Here is a 19,591-nt window from a genome sequence, read left to right on the forward strand (position 1 = left end):
TCCCAGCTTGATGCTCAGTTCATTTGATGCTCTCCATTATTGTGGTACTGCAGGGCAAAACAGTGTCGTTCATTTCCTTAAATGCCTCCCGAGTTATCCCACAGAATTCAGCTAATTCAGCCAGAAAGGGAGCCAGAGGATTAAAAGGCACAGTAGCCCAGGGTGCCTGATGCTCATTGCCTCCTCCCCACTTTTTAACATCCCCTGTGTTGTGCAATATCAGGGGTTCTGTGGTTCCCAAACCCCCCCTTGTTTGTTGGTTTCTGTGCATCCTTCCTGCTGAGAGCCCTTTCCATGGATCCAGCTGAAATCTGCCCTCAGTGAGAAGATTCATCAGCCCAGCATTTCAGTTCTATTAAATACAACTTAAGTAGCTGGTAAAGCAGGAGGTTTATTTGGAAAAAAAAAACAAACAAACAAACTTGTGGGGTTCAAGAGGAGTGAAGTCAGACTAGGTTAGACTTAGCAGAGAATTCTGAGGGTTGTTTAAATCCATCTGATAAACTGAATCAAATAATAAAGGGCAGCTACAGAAGGATGGGAGGCAAGCATTCTTCTCCCAGGACTTACAGCAAAGAAGGGCAGGGAATGATGTCAAAACATGATGTCTGGAGAGAGACAGGGACTCTTGGAGTTCTCTAAGTGAATTAGAGCAAGAGGAAGGGCCACAAGCTTCCACAGCACGGTGTAAAATGTAGGGCCCTGTGTCTGATGTGCTGCATTTCTGCCTCGGGACTTAAAACAGAAACTGTACCCCCAGGGCACTCCTGTGGCCAGAATAATGCAGCTTCCCAGCACTGCACACAGGGACACAGAGGCTCTGTGCAGGGTGCAGCACCTGCTGAACTCCTCGAGTCAAACAGCAGAGCAAATAAAATCTTTGAGCAGGGGAAGAGAAGCATAACTGGTTTTCTGAGGGTGGTGGGGCAAAAGCCACCTGCCAAATATGACTTTTCCATGAACACCCATGAAGCGCTGCCCAGCTTTGCAATGTCCCTTTGGTGCTTTGCAGTAGCAGGATGGGTGTTATTTTGTTCAGCTGACTTTGTGGTTTGCATCATTTCATCGTTTCGTTTGCGTCCCGTGACAATCCACCCTTAAGGGGAAGGGACTTGACAGCGGGATTTTTGGGAAGTCTGGGACAGAATGTCGGTGGGTTTAGCAGCAGCATGAGGTTATAACCTGCAACAGGATTAATCCACGTGCCCAAACAGGTCTTTGCCAAGCCCAGGTGATCCCACAGGCGTGTATTTAAAGGCGGCAGAAAGTTCCCTTTCCCACCTCCACCCAGAGATGGTGCATTTTGTTTACCGTGCAACAACTGAGAAAAGCCCTTCTTAGCCCTCTGGCATATTGTTTAACTAGAGCAGTGTTATGCTGGGGTTATGTGGCTGGATGGCAAACATTTCTCCTTCCTGCTGTCTCATTGTCATGGTGACCCAGCAATGTGCTCTGCACATCCCTGAAACAGCCCCCCAGCCTTCAGCATTCAGAGGCAGCGAAGAAATGTGGCACTTATGTGCTCAAATACTCGCCTGTGCTGCAGTGGGAGCATCAGGAATGCCTGAGTGTTGAATCCAAGGCCTGTAACTCGGCTCTGTTACTCCTGTTAACTCCCTTATCATTCAGCAATCTAGGAAAGAAGACAGGGACTAAGGAAAAATACCAGTCAAAGAACTGAATCTGAGTTAATTTGAAATGAAAGGGAAATTTTGCATTGGCTCTGCTAGGTTGACGAAGTGATAGCTTTTTTTTTTTTTTCATCTTTCTTAATTGTAGCCTATTACAGCAGAAAAATGCATTTTAAATTAGTTTTGGACACACACACAAAGAAAAAGAACTCCTGAAAGTGAATTAAATCTTGAAAATGGAGTTGTTTCTCCGAGGAAGGAGTTTGTTACAGAATGAGTTTTAATGAAGCAAAGTGTGTCACGTTTTTGTTAAATATGAACTGAAACGTTTCATTAAATGAAATGTTTAAACGTTCAAAATTAATGCTTGACATCAGGTTGGTACAAGAGTATGACTCAGATGTTGAAGGCTTTCCTCTCTTTTAATTCAGAACACACTAACACTGAGTGAAAAGCTCACAGTGAGCAGTTTAGCTGGCCAATTTGGCTCCTTTTCCTGGCTGCAGAGTATCTGTGAACAGTTATGATTTCCTCCATCATTCCATTAATCGAAATTACTTAAAATTTGTTTTAGGGTTTGTTGTTTTTTTTTTTTTTTTCTCTAAATTGGATTAAATTGACTAAAGCTTTTAGAATTGCACCTTGTCAGTCTTAATCAATTCATGATTAATTCAATGTTTCCTCTCTTTTCAAAAAAGGAGCACAGGTTATTTTTATTGTCTGCTATTAGGAAGATGCAGTTGTTGATTTGGCACATCAACTATTGGCCTGCCAGAATGATGATAATACCTTCCTTTGATTGTGATTGATTAAATAAGTCTCAGAGTGATATAATTTTTTACTGGTTGTCTAAATGCAGTGTTTTGCAGTGGGGAGTAATTACCTATGATACACTCAGGGTTTTTTTGATTAATATCCCTGAACAACCTGACTCTTTTTTTTTTTTTTTTTACATGTGAGTTAAAATCTGACAGTAAAATATATCCCTGTCCAAGATAACCTCTGTAAAATACATGCATCAGTCAAATTTACATCAAGGCAGGTAAAACCTCAGTGGTAAAAATGCAAGGCAGGCCCAAGTTATTTCATGGGAATTAACTTTCTTTTATATTTTTTGTTTTGTTTGGGCACTGTTCTAGTTTTCTTCCTTAGCTATAAAGAGACCTCACCGAAAAAGTAGGTATCCTGCCCTACCTTTTGCATGGCATTAGTGACTGTAAGTATTGTGTGAGATGTCATACAAAAAGATCTTTTTTCCAGCTCACCTTTCTCTAGCAACATCGAGAGGTCTTTTTTTAACACATGTGAAAAGGTCAGTTTAGCTCCCTCCACATCAGGCATGTAAGGTTTTTGAGGAGCACAGGCATTATGAGGCACAACAAGCCATTTCCAGTGCTTTCTCCAAAAAAAAAGAAAAAAAAAAAAAGAGGAAAAAACACACATGCAAATGGTGTGAAGGGATAAACTCAAGTGAGCAAAGCCAGAAAGGGCAGAAACCTGCTTGTCTTACTCCCTTTTTCTTCTGGCTGCATTTCCCTGGATAACTGCACCATGACCATCTCCTCCTGTGTCACATCTTTATGATAATTTAGGTGGGTGTTGCTCAGAGTCTCTCAGAAGTAACGAAGGGAAGTACAGGGTTACTCTCAGCAGACTTTTAACTCACATTTCTGGTATCTCTGCTGCAAAAAAAAACCTGCCAAACTTTGCAAATGGAAACAGTTGACAGACACCCTCTCTGAAGAAGCTGACCTGAGCAGACAGACCACCTTAACCACAATTCTTGTGAGTAGTACAAAGTTTTTAGGTGGTAGGCCAGATACACTGCAGACTTTTTAGAGGGAAGGACATGGAATGAATTTTCAGTTCTCAGAAAAGTGAATGCTCGTGGGATTTCAAGTCAAGAGGCTCAGTAAAAAAAAAAAAAGGCATTTAAAATCACTAAGTCATTTTTAAAACAGAGGTCCCTTGTGTAGACCACACCTTCTGTGGCTCTTCCTGTGATCCCCATATTGTCCTGCTGTGGATACCTAACGAGAATGTCTTGTCCTCTCTCCTCTGCATCAGCTCTCAGTGGGCATTATATTTGATTTTGGGCCTTTTGCTTCTCCCGGGAATCCCTCAGTGAACTGTGGTTTAGATATAGTCAGAAGAATAGGTGAGCCCAAGGAAAAAAATAAGCACATCATCCTTTGTTAATTCCTGATGGGATTAGAGGTCTTGCATCATATGGCTGAGCTATTTGTGCAAGCTTAAAGATATGTGCACTGGGAAATAACGTGGAGCAGCTGGGCCCTTTGAACTCATATCTTATCCCAATAACCGGCTCATAAGGACATGGAAATAGCCTAATCCCAACCTACAGGGTATCCACTTCACCTGCCTGGAAAATATCCCTGAACTGGGTTATCCTTCCCACTTCCCTTCGGAGGCTTAACCAGTGAGAAAAGAAGTGACTCTTCTTGAGCTCACTAAGAGAAACAAAATATAAGGAAAAAGTGTTGATATAGTGGTGCAAACAGGCTTCTGTTCTCCACTCACATGTGAAAGTCAATGCAGGACAAAATCTCAGCCCCTCTCTGGTTTTCTTCTTCCTTCTGTGTCACTCCCTCTGAAAAAACACTCTACTCCAGAGGAATCGGACTCCCCTGGTTTTTTATCATCATCAGGCCATAGCCTGTTTGTCAAAGCCAGTCCACAAGTGTCCAGAGTCAGGGGATAGAACTGTAGAAGTTAGTTATTAAAGTATGTTTTGTCTTTTAACAACCCTTAAGTGTTTACTGAAGTGGTTTATTCTGAGCCATTCTTTGTCCCTGATGGTTTTCTCCCTGCTTCTCATCAACTTAAGCCAAGAGTAAACTTCCCAATAGTCAAATCAAGATCTAGTTTTCATAATTCATTATAAGCAACTTCTGCTTCCATCAGACTCCTTACATGATTCTGCTCTCAAGCTACAACTTACCCTCCCAGTGTTTGTAACTAGGAATAAGTGCATGTTCAAATATAAACACCATTTGAGTTTGCTTCTCTGTACGTGTAAGCCAAGAGCTATCAGAAAAGAGATCAGATGAAATCACAAGCCACTGCAGCCATATATCAAAAAATCAAAAAAAAAAAAAAAATACCTTTGCCCTCTCCATGCTGAGCGAAAAGCAAATACAGACTTGTGGCTGAGGTCTGTCTTTTATCCTAAAAGCAAGGAAAAAATGAATATAAGGGGCAAAATCAGTAATTTACTGTATATGTATGATGCACAGATTAAACGTTCAATTAAAATGGCTGAGCTTTCTTTAAATTGCTTTCTGACAGACAAGTTCTGACCATTTTCCAGTGCTTCTGCATAGCTGAAGAGTTTGGGGATCCCATTCTCTTTTTCAGGAAGCAAAGTAAAAGGAAACCTACTTGGTAAAGGCTGATTTGTGTGAATCTCCTCAGCTGCTTTACAGCTACCAACAGATTTTCTGGGAAGATTTTGCAGCAGCAAAAATACTCCTCTTTTTTTGACAAAACACGTATGAGTAGGAAAATGGAGGCATTTGTGCCAAACAGGCAACTAAAGGCAGTGATTTAACACTGTGAAATAATAGATGTGGCTGCCTAACCAAAGGAAAAGGTAACAAAAGCAGCATTAAATGAGAGGGAAATTAGGAATTTTGTAATGAAAACAGTGGTCCTGTTCAGTGCCTAAGTACTGGCAAGATTTTCTGAGAGCACTTTGTGACCATTTTGGGAAAGCCCTGAGAAGACCTCCTGTAGTTCTAGTGTGATTCACTAAATGCTTCCACAGGGAATTTTTTGGCATGGGAATGAACCCTGTGGATGCTGCAGAGATAACTGGTAGACTTGTAGTTGATGAAAGAATACACAAAGGGAATTGATTTGGTAGGAATGGCAAAGGAAAGGCTAAAGCCAAGAGGGAATATTAAATAACAGAGGCAGTTTTGGGGTTATTTTTGGTTTGATAGGACTCTAAGCGAGATGTGAGGCCATCTCTGTCCAAAAAAAAAAAAAAAAAAGCCCTCATAAGATCAGGACTGAGAGAGGGAAAACTGAGTTACTGATGGAAGAGCAGGGGTCAAGTTCAGTTTATCAGAAGAGCTGTTTGTTTTAGTAGAGATGGACAGGGCCAGAAAACCGGCCCAGAGCACGAGCTCCCAGGTAGCTACAAAACCATCTTCAATGTTTTTAATCTTTGCTTCTTTAATCAAACATGGATTAACGAACATTAAGGCCTGTCTGCAGTAGCCTTATTGCTGAGGCTGCAGTCATTTTATGCTGTGACACTGATTTTATCCAGGTCTCAAGACAAAAGAACATACAAGATCCATCCAGTGTGAGGAAAACAGGAGCAGCATCCAACAGGCAGCTGCAGCAGCTCAGGACAGAGCTCTGTGTCGTGTCCAGTGAGGGAGCCACAATCATCTGCTGCCCTGGAAACAGCTGTTTCAAGGCTTCCTAGGACTGGGAATTTAGGTTTCTAAATTTTTTCCTCCGCTTTTTTTTTAAAGGAAATAGGGAGTTGAGTGTTGCTGGTGCTCCATAAAGCGTCTGACTCAAGGGGGTACAGACAGAGGAGAAGGCTCAGCCAAGCTGGGGGTGAAACCATGAGTAGTGGAGGAGATGTTGGAGAGATGGAAAGATGCTGGTGACCAGCAGAAAATGAGTGAATGAATGGGGCTTGGGGGAGGAGAAGGTAGAAAACTCCCAGTGGTCAGAAGCCTGGTGAGGGGATCAGAAAAATGAGCAAAACTCACTGATGGGATGTTGACTGAATTTTTGATTTATAGGCATTCATTTGATTCAGACTTTCTAAGAGGCACTTAAAAGTTCCAGGCCACAGTGACAAAAAAAATCAATTTATAAAAAAAAAAGAAAATAAGTGCAAATTTTCAATATCAGCATGGTTGAAAGAACTAAAAAATGGAAGACCAAAAAAAAAAAAAAAAGCATGGAAAGCAGAATCCTACTTGAGAGTGAAACTTTCATTGCCCCTTCCTTATTTTTGAGGGAATTGCCTTTTAGGTTGGTTTTGGTTTGGGTTTTTTTTTTTTTTTTGGCTTAAAGACATGCGATTCATTTGTCTGCTGCAGACTTGTTCGTGACAGACAAATATAATATAACAAATTATCTTCCATTAAAAAATTGCAGACTTGGGTCAGCTGCCATGTAACTCATTGAGTTTCAGTCCCTCCCAAGGGTTCCATCCATCCCCACAAAATAAATTCATGTGTACTAAGTTAGGGGGTTTTTTTTCATGACTAGGCAATATCCCTGTTCCCTGGAAACTTGCAGTTGTTATTTGTCTTTGTGAACCTCCCCTTTGAAAATGCCAAATCCTTTAAATTAATGCTTCAGAGGGTCATATTTTGCATTTCGGTTGTTGAAAAGACCTTGCATTTATTCAACAATATAAAGCCCCCTGAGGATCAACAGCCCCCCAGTGTATTTTGGAAAAGTGTGCTGTGCTTTCTGTTACTTGGGGCTCACAGAATGTGGCTTGACTACACACATAATCAAAGCTGCCAGCTTTCAAAACTTACAGTATTTTGCCATTCTTTAATCTCTGCCTTTTTCACCACGAAATACGGATTTTATAGGATTTTTGTGTGTTTAGAGCCTGCTCTCAGTGATGTTTCTGCCGTCCCTGGTACAGAGCAGACCCCTGGTTGGTTGAAGCGGTGCCTTCAGAAAGTTTTTGGAGGGTTAATTTTTGGTCAGCAGCCGAATTTCTTTGATTCGTTAAGAGCCATGAGGCATCTGAATTATCATGGGCTAATTGTTTTCAACTGCCCCTTTCAGCAGGAGTAGCTTTATCCCAGGAAAGCTGGCACAGTTTCACTGGCACTTTAGAGGGAGCATCAGGACCCACAACTGTCCTCAAGACCAATTTTAATTTTTAAATATCATTTCATTTAAAAAAAAGCCACGTTTTTAGAAGGCAAACTGAGGTCCTTGGAAACAAGCACATACCTTCCCTGGACAGGTAAGAATTCCAAGAAGGGAAGTGAAGACAATTAGGAGTAAATTGAGTTAATGCATTAATTCTGGGGGTTCTTGTCTCTCGGTCCAGCAGTGCACAGCTCACTGCTCCTGTGCTCTTCATTGAGATGACACAGCAAAATTAAAGAAAGGGCAAGGCCTTGTTTTTTTTTTTTTAGTGAGATCTAGTACAGAGAAAATGCCCAGGGATATCAGTTCCTTGAGTTTTATACCTTAAGACACGCTGAATTAACCCCTTTGCTGTTGTTATTGTGTGTAACCTTCAGCAACCCACAGAGTTCTTGTGCCTCAGCTCTTCCTGCATAAAATACACGTAGAACTATTATGGTCCTAGTGGCTGTGTGAGTAATTAAGGTAGATAAGTAATCAGCCCAAGGTGTTTGCACAAGTCTTTACCAATTTTAACCACAGCCCCCAGATCTGCACACTTATTTCTCCCTCTCCCGTGTTTTATAAAAAGCATTTTGATTGCTAAAACGTTACAGCAGGAGAAAAACTGGTTTTATTTTCTGGGATTCCTATGGCCGTTTATTTTTTTCTTTTTATTTTTGAGGAGGGGAGGATGGAGGTGGAGGGATAGTTTTAGCATTTAGCTCAGCCCAGACAGTAAAAGACCATCAGTCTGCTCCTTTATGTCTCCAGTCCACTTCACATTCTGGTGTCACAGCCCCAGACAGCTCGCACTGTTTGGGTTCATAGCGTTGCACCAACATGTTTTCAGGTTCAGAAAAGAATTCAGCGTTCAGCAGAAAAATCTCAAATGAAAATCCTTTCTTTTCACATTAGATTTAGTAAATCCCCTTCCCTTTTACAGCTGAGAAATCTGGGCCTAACCTATTCTGACAGCTTTTCTTAAGTTTTTCCACTTTCGGAGGTTTTTGTGTTTTATAAATCTAATTAACTGTAATAAGAAAATAATAGGACATAATGTTTGTTTTACAAGGTGATTGATCTCTTGGCAGCCTGGCAGACTCTTTTATTGATTGGTTGGTGGATAATGTCAGAGTGGATATGTCCTGGAGGAGAATAGCTGACACCTAAATCCATATGTGACAGATTACCATCTGTGTTGGAAGACAGGTTTCTTCGTGAAATTGCAAAGATAACAGGTGAAAATTGAGAAAGTGACATGAGGGAAATGTGTTGAAACCTGCCCCAACCTTTCCATGCTCTAAGAGCATTTACACAAAGCTCTCTGTTTTGTGGGCAGCCTGTTTTCAGGATGAGGGAGATTAAATTTTAATTACACTCATTCCTGTCTGCCCAGTCTAGATTTAATCCTGTTAATTAGGAAAATGCCTTGCCCCACAACCTAGCCATAAAGCTAATTAAACAGAGAATCTTCATTTGCTACTTAGTGGAACTGCAGTTCAGTAATGATTATCATACATTACAGTTAATTAGCACTGTGGGAGGGAAAATGAGGATGTTGTTGAAGCTCAGAACTCAAATTAGAGGTGCTGCAATATCTGCCTTATTTCATTTTGCAGCTATCTGATGCAGGGAAGTCACACACTACCCTGGTTTGTGAAAGAAGAGTTAATTAAATGTACCTCTCCTGCAGAAATGTTGTGTGAGTTTAACGTGAGGAAGGTAATAAGCTGCTGGCCTTTGAAATCCTCAAGCAGAAGACACTGCATAAATAGAATTATTCCTGCCTGGAACATGCAGAGCCTGCTGGAGGCAAAGAGCTGTGCAGTCACAGGGAGAGAGAGCGGTGGGACAGCAGTTGTGGTTCCTGAAGTGAAAGTGGCCATAACAGTTCTGCAGACACTCCGAGAATCTTCCAGGGGGAAACTCTACCAGCTGCTGCATCAAACCATTCAGAAGCCCAAATCAGGAGCTAAAAACAACGGTAGTTGGTCTAAAACTACTAATTACTTAGATCCATAATGCTTTGTTCAGTTAACATAGGCCATTTTAAAGTATTGGTCCATAAAATATCAGGTGATAATTACCAATACCCCATTCTACAGAGGAAGGAAAGCAGAGAAGTGTTACACCCTGCCCAAACTGCTGGATAAAGCCATTCTAAAACTGGAACCAGGACTAACTCCAGGTAAATAAACCCCACAACAGCTGGCTGGGTGTTTTCTGGAGGGAACAGCAGAACCTATGTTCTGCTTTGATTTAGGTTTTCTCACAGTGGCACTGAATCCAGTGAGTCTGAGGATGTGAAATTATCTTTCTACCTCAGTAAGATATGGCTTAAAGGCATGCATTGTTTGAGGTGCTACGGAATATTTTGAGTATTGCAAGTGTAGCCTGATAGTTCACATTAATCCTGAGTTAATGCCTTTCAAGTTTCATTGCAAAGTGACAGGCAAATATCAAAATAATTGCAGTCTGAGCACTGGGGGCTCTGTAATATTTGGAAGGTGGGGACAACACGTGTTTGGTAGAAGCCAGTGCTGATTGGCAACACCAGGGGAGCCTGCTGAGCTGTGCACTGGGCTTGGATTCAAGTGTGGGTGAGTTAGTTTGGTTTCCTGTTCCTCTATTTCCCCACCCCTGACACGGGGTTTAAAAAGTTTTGTGGCTGCTTTATGAAGTACTTTGTGGTCTGTGTGCATCAGGGAACCAGTATCTGTGTCAACAGGGCAACACTAGTTAGGAGGTTTAGGGGATAGTGGTGATTTGTAAAAGCATGAGATAAGAGAGGGAAAGAAAAGCAAAGGAAGATTGTGAAATCAGGGAATAAGAGCAACTAACAGAAAATATATTTATATTAATGTCTACTGAGTACTGGTAATAGCATTATTAGTCATTACTAAAACCAAGAAGGTTGTGAAGCTTCTGTAATTATTTCAGGCTGATCTGAGAGTTTATGATTGTCCTGGAGCTAGGTAGCATTTTAAATCTGCAAAGGATTAGACAGGCACAATCAGTTCAAATATTTGTCCAGCCATTGAAAGGAGAATCCTCACTTCCGCCTTTGGAAATCTCCATATCCATCATTGTTCAGGAGCTGAGTGAAGATTGCATATTGATGACCCTTTCAAGTTGACTTTTAAGCAGCTTATGTGAAAGTTCCAAGTCACCCCAAATCCCTAGTTTTTTAATTTGTTCCCTTACTTGTGTGCAGCAAGGCAGACCTTTGGGAGTTCATGTGCACACACAAGTGCAGAAATGCACCCTGATCAGAACCAGGTCCTTTCCAATATGAATTACACTGAGCAGAGCTTCGAAAGGTGTAAGTGGAAAAGGAGCAGCCATTCCCATTAATCTTCCCAAGGTCATGAAAAGAAAAATAATGGCCTGCCTGTTAACCCGAGTTCAAATTGTGACTGTGCAGTTTATCACGAAGCATCTGAGTCTCTGTGCCTTTATTTAAAGCTGAAAAGTTCTATTTAAAGCCGATCCCGCTGCCTCCCTCGCGTTTTGAGATCCTCAGAAAACTTCAGGATCATCAGTTACTTCAGGAATGTTTGGTTCATTCCTCCTTCATCCTTCTGAACTGATTGCCCCCTCCATTCTGCTGAAATTACCTGTCCAGAAGAGCACAGGCATTTGTGCTCCCTGCACGGGTTGGTGTTTGGAGCAGATCAACAGCTTGTTGTGAGTGAGGTATCATTTAACAATATTGACTTACTTCAGATGAAATCCTGTGGGATTTCATTGCCAAATGAAAGCCCATCCAAGCTCCTACTCTGACATGACCCACACAGTGTCTGATCAGGGATCATGGGGGCATTTTGTGTACGGCCCCCGTGGAGAAATACAGTTCTTTATGTGTTTTGGCATTCCTGAAGATAAAGGGGAGGAGAACTGTGGGAAGTTGGAGCCATTCTTCTGCAGCCTGGACCATCAGCTGAAAAGGAGCCTCCAGGCTCCTTTGTGTTGGGAGACTCCAGGTTTATGACTCCTCTACAGTGCCACTATAGAATGGGGATAGATGACTAAATAATATCAGAGTCAGTAGAGATACCACAGTGAGTTTCCACTGTGTTTTCTCTCCCTACAGGACAGGCAGACATGCTTTGCTCTCTGTGAAGTTCAAAGAGGCACTTGACAAAGCTGGGTACCAGTGAGTGTGAAGATAAATGGGGCCTCACCTTCTCACGCAGTGGAATAATTTATTTTCACATGGCTCATAACACGAATTATTTATAGCTGTGGAAAGAAAAATAGTGGGGATATAGACGTGGTGCAGTTCCTGTGAACCAGTTAGACATGATACTGCTCTCTTCCAAGTGAAATGCAGCCATGCACTGCTCTCCACGGAGTGAAATAATTTTTACATGCCTTGTCAGTCTCGCTATGGTCGTGGAAAGAAATACAGTGAAAGCAGAGACATTGGCACTGTTTATGTTATTTAGAATGTTTTTGCAGCTAACAGTTTTGACCTCTATTCTGTTTTGCTGGTGCTGGTTTCAAAAGGTCACGTCATGTTTTCCAGTCAGAAGAAATGTATAAATACTTTCTTTTCCTGTGGACTCTCCCAGGTTTCACCCAGGTCCTGGTTCTGAATTACTCCGTAGAATTGCTGGTGTAGAACTGATCTGCTGCGTTGTCAGTGAAATTACAATTATATTAGCAGCCTAAAATCTACCCTCTCGTGCCAGCAGGGTTTCATTTTTGGCCCTTCTGGTCTTCAGAGACCCTGGAAAGAAAGTCAGCGAGGCTGGAATTTGGAATTTAACGTGCGAAACGCAGGGGCCGTCATTTAAAACATCAATCATTACTCCAGAATGATGTTTGACAGGCTGCAAGTAATTTCTGCTTCAAGCAGTCTCAGGCAGCAGAGTAGCCCAAAGGTCATGTTGTTCTTATCACAGGGTAAAAGATATCTTCTTCATGATGGATGACTGCTCTGTGTGTATGCGATGCATAACATATTAGTAATTTTAATTCACAGTTCCATTTGTCCAACAGTTTTGTCAGGGCAAGCTTAAACTGTGGTTAGGTCACACCTGTGCTGTGCAAAAGGATGGGACCTTTTGGGGCAATCCATCATAAGACCCTCAAGACAGTCCCAAGCTGCACGTACTGGAGCTGGGAGGAATCACTCCTACAAGTGGAAATGCAACCTGCAAGAATTGGGCCAAAGAGTCTTGCTTTCACTGCTTTTTCACTGCTGATCTGGAGCTGGGCAGGTGATCACAGCTGAAAACAAATGGGTTTCTTCCTCCAGTCTCAGGGGATTATGTAGAGACACTCTCAGTGTGTTCTTTGCAGATATATCAGGTTGAGAGCCCAGGGTTGTCTGTTCTTGGCTGGCCAAACCCCCAGAAGTGGAGGACCACAGGCAACAAACACGACTCCTGATGTCTGATCACTTTAAGAACTTTGTTGCCTGAGACACAGAGATTTGGGCAGGCTCGTGCAAAGCTCTCAGGGTGTGATATCCCCACAGCTGCTGCCAACAGTTTACACTCCTTCTTTTAACAGGATGGAGTGCAAAAGCCTCTCCTCTGCAGAGCCAGACACAAAAGTAATAAGCAGCAGTATTAGTTCAGAGGGTCTCAGAGCAAATTTCCTCTTTGCCACAAATGCAACTCATAAGAAAAAACCTTTATAACAACATACATTGTTCTTGCTTTATCTGAGTCCTGAGCATATTTGTGTCAATGGGTGTGCAGCAAAGTGCTCCTCAGAAACGTTGGCTGAATTTGCCTCTCTGAATTCGCTGTTAGAATTTTTAGGTTTACCACCTCACTCCTCTTGCTGCAGTTTATATTTTACAGGCAGAGATGTGATGAGAGCCATGCCACTCTCCCATGTTGGTAATCATGTGTTTGCAAAAATTAATGAATGACTTCCACTAAGAGTCCTTCTGAATTCAAAATATTTTTAAAACACGCCCTTCATTCACCGTCATCGTGCTGGTTTTCATACATTTCCACCTCCACATATTGGATCTTCTGGCATCTAGATTTGCACCCTGCAGGATTGGCTTTTTAGGTGGCCAGCTGTTACCTGAAAATTTCAAAGCTCTTACAGCATGAGGCTTTTTGAGAGGAAACATCACTCTTCACATCTTGTTTTCACTTCCAGAACTGGGCAGCCAAGGCTTGATCTCTTGTTCCCTCTTCACTGTATGCATTCATAAAAAGAGCTGTTTTTTGGCACTGTTCTTCTCTTGAGAGGAAAAAAAAAAATAGAAAAAAGAGTAATTTTTTTTCTTTTTCAAATAAACAAGGATTTATGATTGGGGGAGGATGGAAAGATGCTCTGTATTTCAAATGATGTTTTGTGGCCTCTCATATACTTGCTGCACCACCTTTTATGGGTTGGAAAAGGGACTGGTCATTCCAGTTCTTCAGCACCTTTGGGAGAAGTTAAAAGGTGCGAGGAGTAGAATCACCAGTATGAAATTCAGACCAGAGGTCTTTTCAAGTTCATCAGTGCACTTTGTAATTGTTATGTAAAGTCAGAGCCATTGATACTGTCCTTCATACATACAGAAATATATATATTTTATATATATATATATATATGTGTGTGGTTTTCAAATAAAGGCAATAGGTGCTCTGCCTTCAGAACAACTGGAGAAGCAACACTGGACATGTTAGTTGCTCTTCTGTTACACCAAGTGAGAAAAGTTAAGACACATGAAAATGGGTGTTCAGGACAGTGTGTGTCACTCTGTGTCACTGAATAATGGACAAACTAGCATCTAATGCTAATTCTGAAAAAAAAAAATGCATCCTTACATTTGTTTATGTAGGCATTTTTTCAGAATTCAAATGTGTTTTACTTTGTTATTTTTTCAGTTTTTTCCCCTGTGTTCTTGGGTTTTGATAGTTCCTGCACAAGGCAGAGGACTCACGTCTTGCACAGGTTGAAGTCTTCTCTCAGGCAGACCCATTACATCTGCAGAGGAGCTTCCCTGAATGCTCCTTAACATCAAAATACCTCAACTTTGTTGAGTTTCAGCTCGGGGAGGGGGAAATACCTGTGTCTCCTGAACCACTCAGCTCCTGGCTGTCTCGTGAGATGGGTTTGGGAAGGGACACATCTGACCAGCCTGGTTCCTCACAGGGAAAGCAGCCTTCTTGGGGAGCTGAGTGAATAAATTCCTGTACTGCTGCCCTGAATTGCTGTTGAGAGCTGAACTTCTGCTGCTCATTCTTTGCAGATATCGATGAGTGCTTGGTGAACAACGGTGGCTGTGACCATTTCTGCCGAAACACGGTTGGCAGCTTTGAGTGCAGCTGCCAGAAAGGCTATAAACTGCTCACAGATGAAAGGACCTGCCAAGGTAATGCTTCATTTAATTTACTCTTTGCATTAATGAGGATGCTGTTTCCAGTAGATTTAATTTTTTTTTTTTTGTAATTAATTAATTTGTACTACAGGTTTTAATCATGCTGTCGTAGGAAGTAGGGTTAGGAAAGACCCACAAAATTTTCATTTTCTGAGGTGGGGTTAGAAGATTACTGGAAGTGTCTTGTTTCCATGTTTTTAATAGCAGGAATGCCAGTGTCCTGTTGAAGTGTAAAAATCCAAGTGGCACAGTGAAACAGCCTCAGGCAAAGAGCCTGATGTTCAAATCCTCTAATTTGTTATGATCTTAACGGGACAGAGGCTTATCTTACTTGGACCAGAGTTGTTTAGAGTAGCTGAGTGGAACAGAGCGCTTGCAAGGTTTAAACTGAAAAAAGAGAGTCTCATTTGTAAGCTCACCTTTGCCTGACAGAAACTGTTTGTGGAGGGATAATGGTGGTGTTTTGTGGGAATTCAAATGAAGTGTGGTTTATATTCTTTGCTATGTGTCATGATTTGTTATCTAAGTCATATGATGTTATTTATTCCTTGACTAATTAAGTGCACAACTATTTCCAAGTACTAACCATGTACCTTTGGAGAAATTATGCTTGAAGCATTTGAGCTCTTTAAAAAAAAGAGCCCTGGAAGTGGCTATAAAGATGAGCATCAATAGAGAGAGAAGGGGAAGCAGGATATATTCAATTAAAATGTTATTAATACGTGATTATTTGGAGGGGTTTTTGAACATGCAAAAGTCCAAAGCAGTGTTAGTATTTTAGAATTTCTTTGTTCATCCACAAAAGAGAAACCAAGGTCTGAAGATACATCCGCCATTCAGAAATGTTTCCATTGCTTTTTGTTGGTACTTCCATCCACCATCTGGGAATGCTTCTCCACTCTGACTGTGGGATTAGACACAAAGGAGTCAGGGAAAGGTTGGTCTCAAGCTGGACAGGATGGGAAGAACTGAGAGAAGCACAGTTTGGGCAGTAATAATGTTGTGGGATCATGTCAGACATGGGTAAGTTGTCAGGTTTTGACTTAACTGCTAAAAACAGGAACAAAATGCTAAAAAGAAACATTCCCTTCATGAGGGATATATCCCTCTCCCTTAGAGAGAGTCAGAAATACCTTCTGGCCCATGAATTTCTCGTGTCATGACATGGTCTCACTGTGGTGTCAGTCAGAGGCTTCACCACTGAACTAATTGTACTTACACCGGAGAAGAACTCAAGAGAAAAGTTAGCAGTAATAGGCTTTGAAAGGTCCCTGCAAATAATCAGGTTTCTACAATGATAATGTCAATCTGGAAGCAGCTCTGTAAATGTTGTTCTAGTGGGTTTTGTTTCCTGTTGTGCCTGCGCTACGGAGCGAGTGAGTCGCTGGTAACAACAGATACCCTGCCAGGACCAAAGCAGTGGCTGATCTTCTTCCCTCCCTCGTGTGATCAGACGTGGAAGTACAAGCATGGTCTGGCCATCCTGCTTTTCCCATTGTCCATGAGGAAGGGCAGGCCCTCCCTCTGGCCTCTACATGATACTTTGACTGATTGGTAAACTGCAGCTTATCTGGTGCTGTAACAGATTAGTGCAAACCCAGAGAATTTTGGGGCTGGACAAGTTTCTTCCAGTCCCAGAAACGCTGGTTCTTTACAGGGGAGGACAAAGTCATTTCCTGTGTGAAGCCTGAGGTATTTGGGCCCCAGAGACTGATTACAGCAGCCGTGGTGTGATGCCTGCTGTGTGGAGGGAGCACTGCGATAATTTAGTCCCTGCCCGGTGCTTCAGGTGATAATTGGTGACTCATGCAGTCCGTGCTAATAAAGAGAGAAGGAAAGTGAATATAGAGCGAGAAATCACTGATGTGTGGATCACCTGTACTTTGCTTCTCCTGCTGCAAAAAGGGTATAGTTAGGGGAAGTGGCTGTGGTTATTAATGACAGGTCTGATGGAAAAACGTGTTTTGGGGTTAGTGACTCTTCTGGGATATAAATCACGCACAGGTTTGGTTTTATTTAACAGCCAGTCAACACTGACCATGGAATGGTTAATGAGGGATTCAGGGAAATTTATTCTAGGCATATTGGCCTTTCCAGTGCTCGAAATAGAAAAGTCTTAATTTGTGTTTATGAAAGATGCTGTTGTTCATGTTACATCTGTTGTTTTGATTCATAATAGAGTTTCTGATATTTATGGTCTTTCTGTCTGCGTTGCCTTTCTCCTCTGGTTTTCTCTTTTCCCTTATTTTTTTTTTTTAAATATTTCTTTCCGTTACTAATCAACATGTTTACAAAATACTCATTTGGGACCGTAGAAGTGTGCATTGTTTGGGACTGAGTCCTCTTTAGTTCAGGTGGTTTCCCTTGTGTATAGAAGGTTCATCTCCAAATGTGCTCATCATTAACAGCAAGGAACAGATTCTGCTAACCTCGGGCAAAATGCCCATGGAAACAGCTGGTAAGCTTGCCCTTTTACAACCTACAGAACCCCTGGATAAGACTTGGGACATTATTTACAGGAAGGAATCAGTGAAGAGCAAAGCCACAGAGATATAGTTCATGTTAGCAACATTTTTCAAACTGTTGGAAAATACAAGTAAGCTGTTGCTGCATAACTTTATTTGTATGATCATTAACTTCAGCACAAGGCTGAATTCAATCAATTTTACATGTTTCAGTGAAAAAGCTCCTTCATATTCCCTGTGAAATTCTGAATGTGTCCCACCTCACCTAATTTCCTGGATGTCCTTTCATTGTAGACCTCAGAGCTGACTTGGAGATTACAGGGAAATTGTATCAGTCTCAGACTTTGTTCTGGTTGTTTGCAGAGCCCCCACCCCATCATACCAAGTGCCTAACACACACTCATCCTCTCTGTGAGGAGGAAAGTATTCCTCTTTCGGTTTTTAGGAAGGAAGGGTGAAGCCAAATATAGCAGCTTGCCTAAAATCACACGTGGGAATGCCTGGGGAATAAACCTCCAGGTTTTGTGAACCTGCCCTCTGTGAATTTGCCTGTTACAAGGTTGTTGGTTTGTTGTTTGTTTTTTTTTTTTCTTTTCTGTTGTTGCTCATACCCTCATATGAAAACCCACCGATTTTTCAGGAATTCTGCTTGCTTGGTGCCACCCTGCACGCAGAGTGCTTGTGTAAGCAGCCCTTGCTTTTGCAAAGGGCCTTAAAATGTCCTGCATTTGTCTGTTTACAGCCAAACCATTTTTAGCCCTGGCTGCAAAGAAAACCATTGTCAATCAGAGATTACTCCCGCTAGGGAGTGGTTCTCACGCTGGGGCTCCTCGTTAGACAAGGAGAATGTGGGGGGTTCCCTTCCCTTTCCCCTCCCCTGCATTCCAGCCATTTAAAAGGAAACTTATTTCTAACCCAGAAGGTGAAGAATCTGCCTGCCAGTAATATTGTGGAGACTGATGCTGCTTTCCCAGAGTCCCTTTTTTAACCCAGACTTAAAAATAGGTCTTTTTCCTCCTTTGACAGTGAAATCACCGTATGACAACACAGCTCTATTTTAATTGATCCCTTAAGTCTAAGGTATTGTAAATCCTTGGACACAGGAAGAAATAGTCGGATCTGTTTGTATAAACTTAGCAAAAGAGGTCTGCCTCTCCTTTGAACATGTAATAAAAATAACATAGCTATATTTATAGCGAGGAGAACTTGTGTTTGTAACCTTTTTGGTAATTAACAGAAGGACAACAACTCAGATCGGTTTTAGAATGACATCAGCAACAAGCAGACAGGCGAGACTCGCTGCAGTGAAATGAAGCTGCAATGAAAGTGTGTAAGCTCAGACATAATTACCTTAATCCTCAGCCAATATGAGTTTTAAAGCCAGTTAACTTAATTGCTTATTCAGTTTCTGTTTGTTGTGCAGTGATCTCGAAAAAAGATCAACAACAAGCAGCCTCTCTGCTCCACTCAAGTTCAAGCTTCATTAAGCACCCAGAAAAATGTGTGAAATTCTATCAGAAATAATTTTCTCTTCCTGCTCCAGGAATTGCTTTTTGCAAAGCAAGACAGTGAGAGACAGCACGCACATTTGTCATAAATTTCTCCAGGGAGTGGCAGAGATGGAAAGATGTGTTACCTTGAGGAAAAACAAGCGTGCTTTTAGTTGGGAACATCCAGTGATCAACATATAATACTTTTAGTCTGCTCAACCCACGCTCACCCTCTGCGTCTCGCCACCTCTGTCCAAAACAGAGACAAATCCTTCTACACTGGGGAATTTAGACTTTTGCAGGGGGGGCAGTTCAAGGCATTTGCATCGTTCTAGTCCACTCACAGCTTCCACAGAAGGCTTAAGTGGGGCTTGGTGATTGCAGGAGCTCACAGACAGCATGTTCAGCCATGAAGCAGCCTTTTCACCAACCATTTGAACTGACACAGGCACTGCTGGTGTGTCTGCCCAGAGGAAATTCAGTGATGCGTGTCTGTGGAGCAGGAAATCCCAAACAGCATTTGCCCCCTCGCTTCATGGGTATTGAATTTTTCCCTCCAGTGATTTTCTGTGGGCACATTTTGCCTTTCAGTGCTAGAAGGGTGTCCAGAACTCCGAGTACAGCTGATTTGAGTTGTTTTTCTCTCTCATTACAAGAGATAGGTTACAGGATATTACTTATTATCTCTAGCCATCCACACCTGGTTTTTACTCGTGATCTGGAACATTATTCAAACCCAGCCTCAGGCCTTCTGTGTTAACCTGCTGCACCACAGAACTGTAATCCATTCAGTCC

The 19,591-nt window shown here is 41.9% G+C and overlaps 1 protein-coding gene across 3 annotated transcripts in view; it reads left to right on the forward strand.

Moving 5' to 3' along the window:
* The window catches only part of SCUBE1 (signal peptide, CUB domain and EGF like domain containing 1), a 166,951-nt gene that overhangs the window by 110,667 nt on the left and 36,693 nt on the right, over window positions 1-19,591 (forward strand). For all 3 annotated transcript variants that reach the window (XM_027901749.1, XM_027901748.1, XM_027901750.1), the window contains one exon: window positions 14,713-14,835. In XM_027901749.1, coding sequence (XP_027757550.1) covers window positions 14,713-14,835 — 123 coding nt within the window. The remainder of the gene's footprint in view (window positions 1-14,712; window positions 14,836-19,591) is intronic.

The sequence above is a fragment of the Empidonax traillii genome, unplaced genomic scaffold (genome assembly GCF_003031625.1).
Source record: "Empidonax traillii isolate 1590-97213 ecotype Southwest subspecies unplaced genomic scaffold, ASM303162v1 scaffold809:size313224, whole genome shotgun sequence".
NCBI lineage: Eukaryota > Metazoa > Chordata > Aves > Passeriformes > Tyrannidae > Empidonax > Empidonax traillii.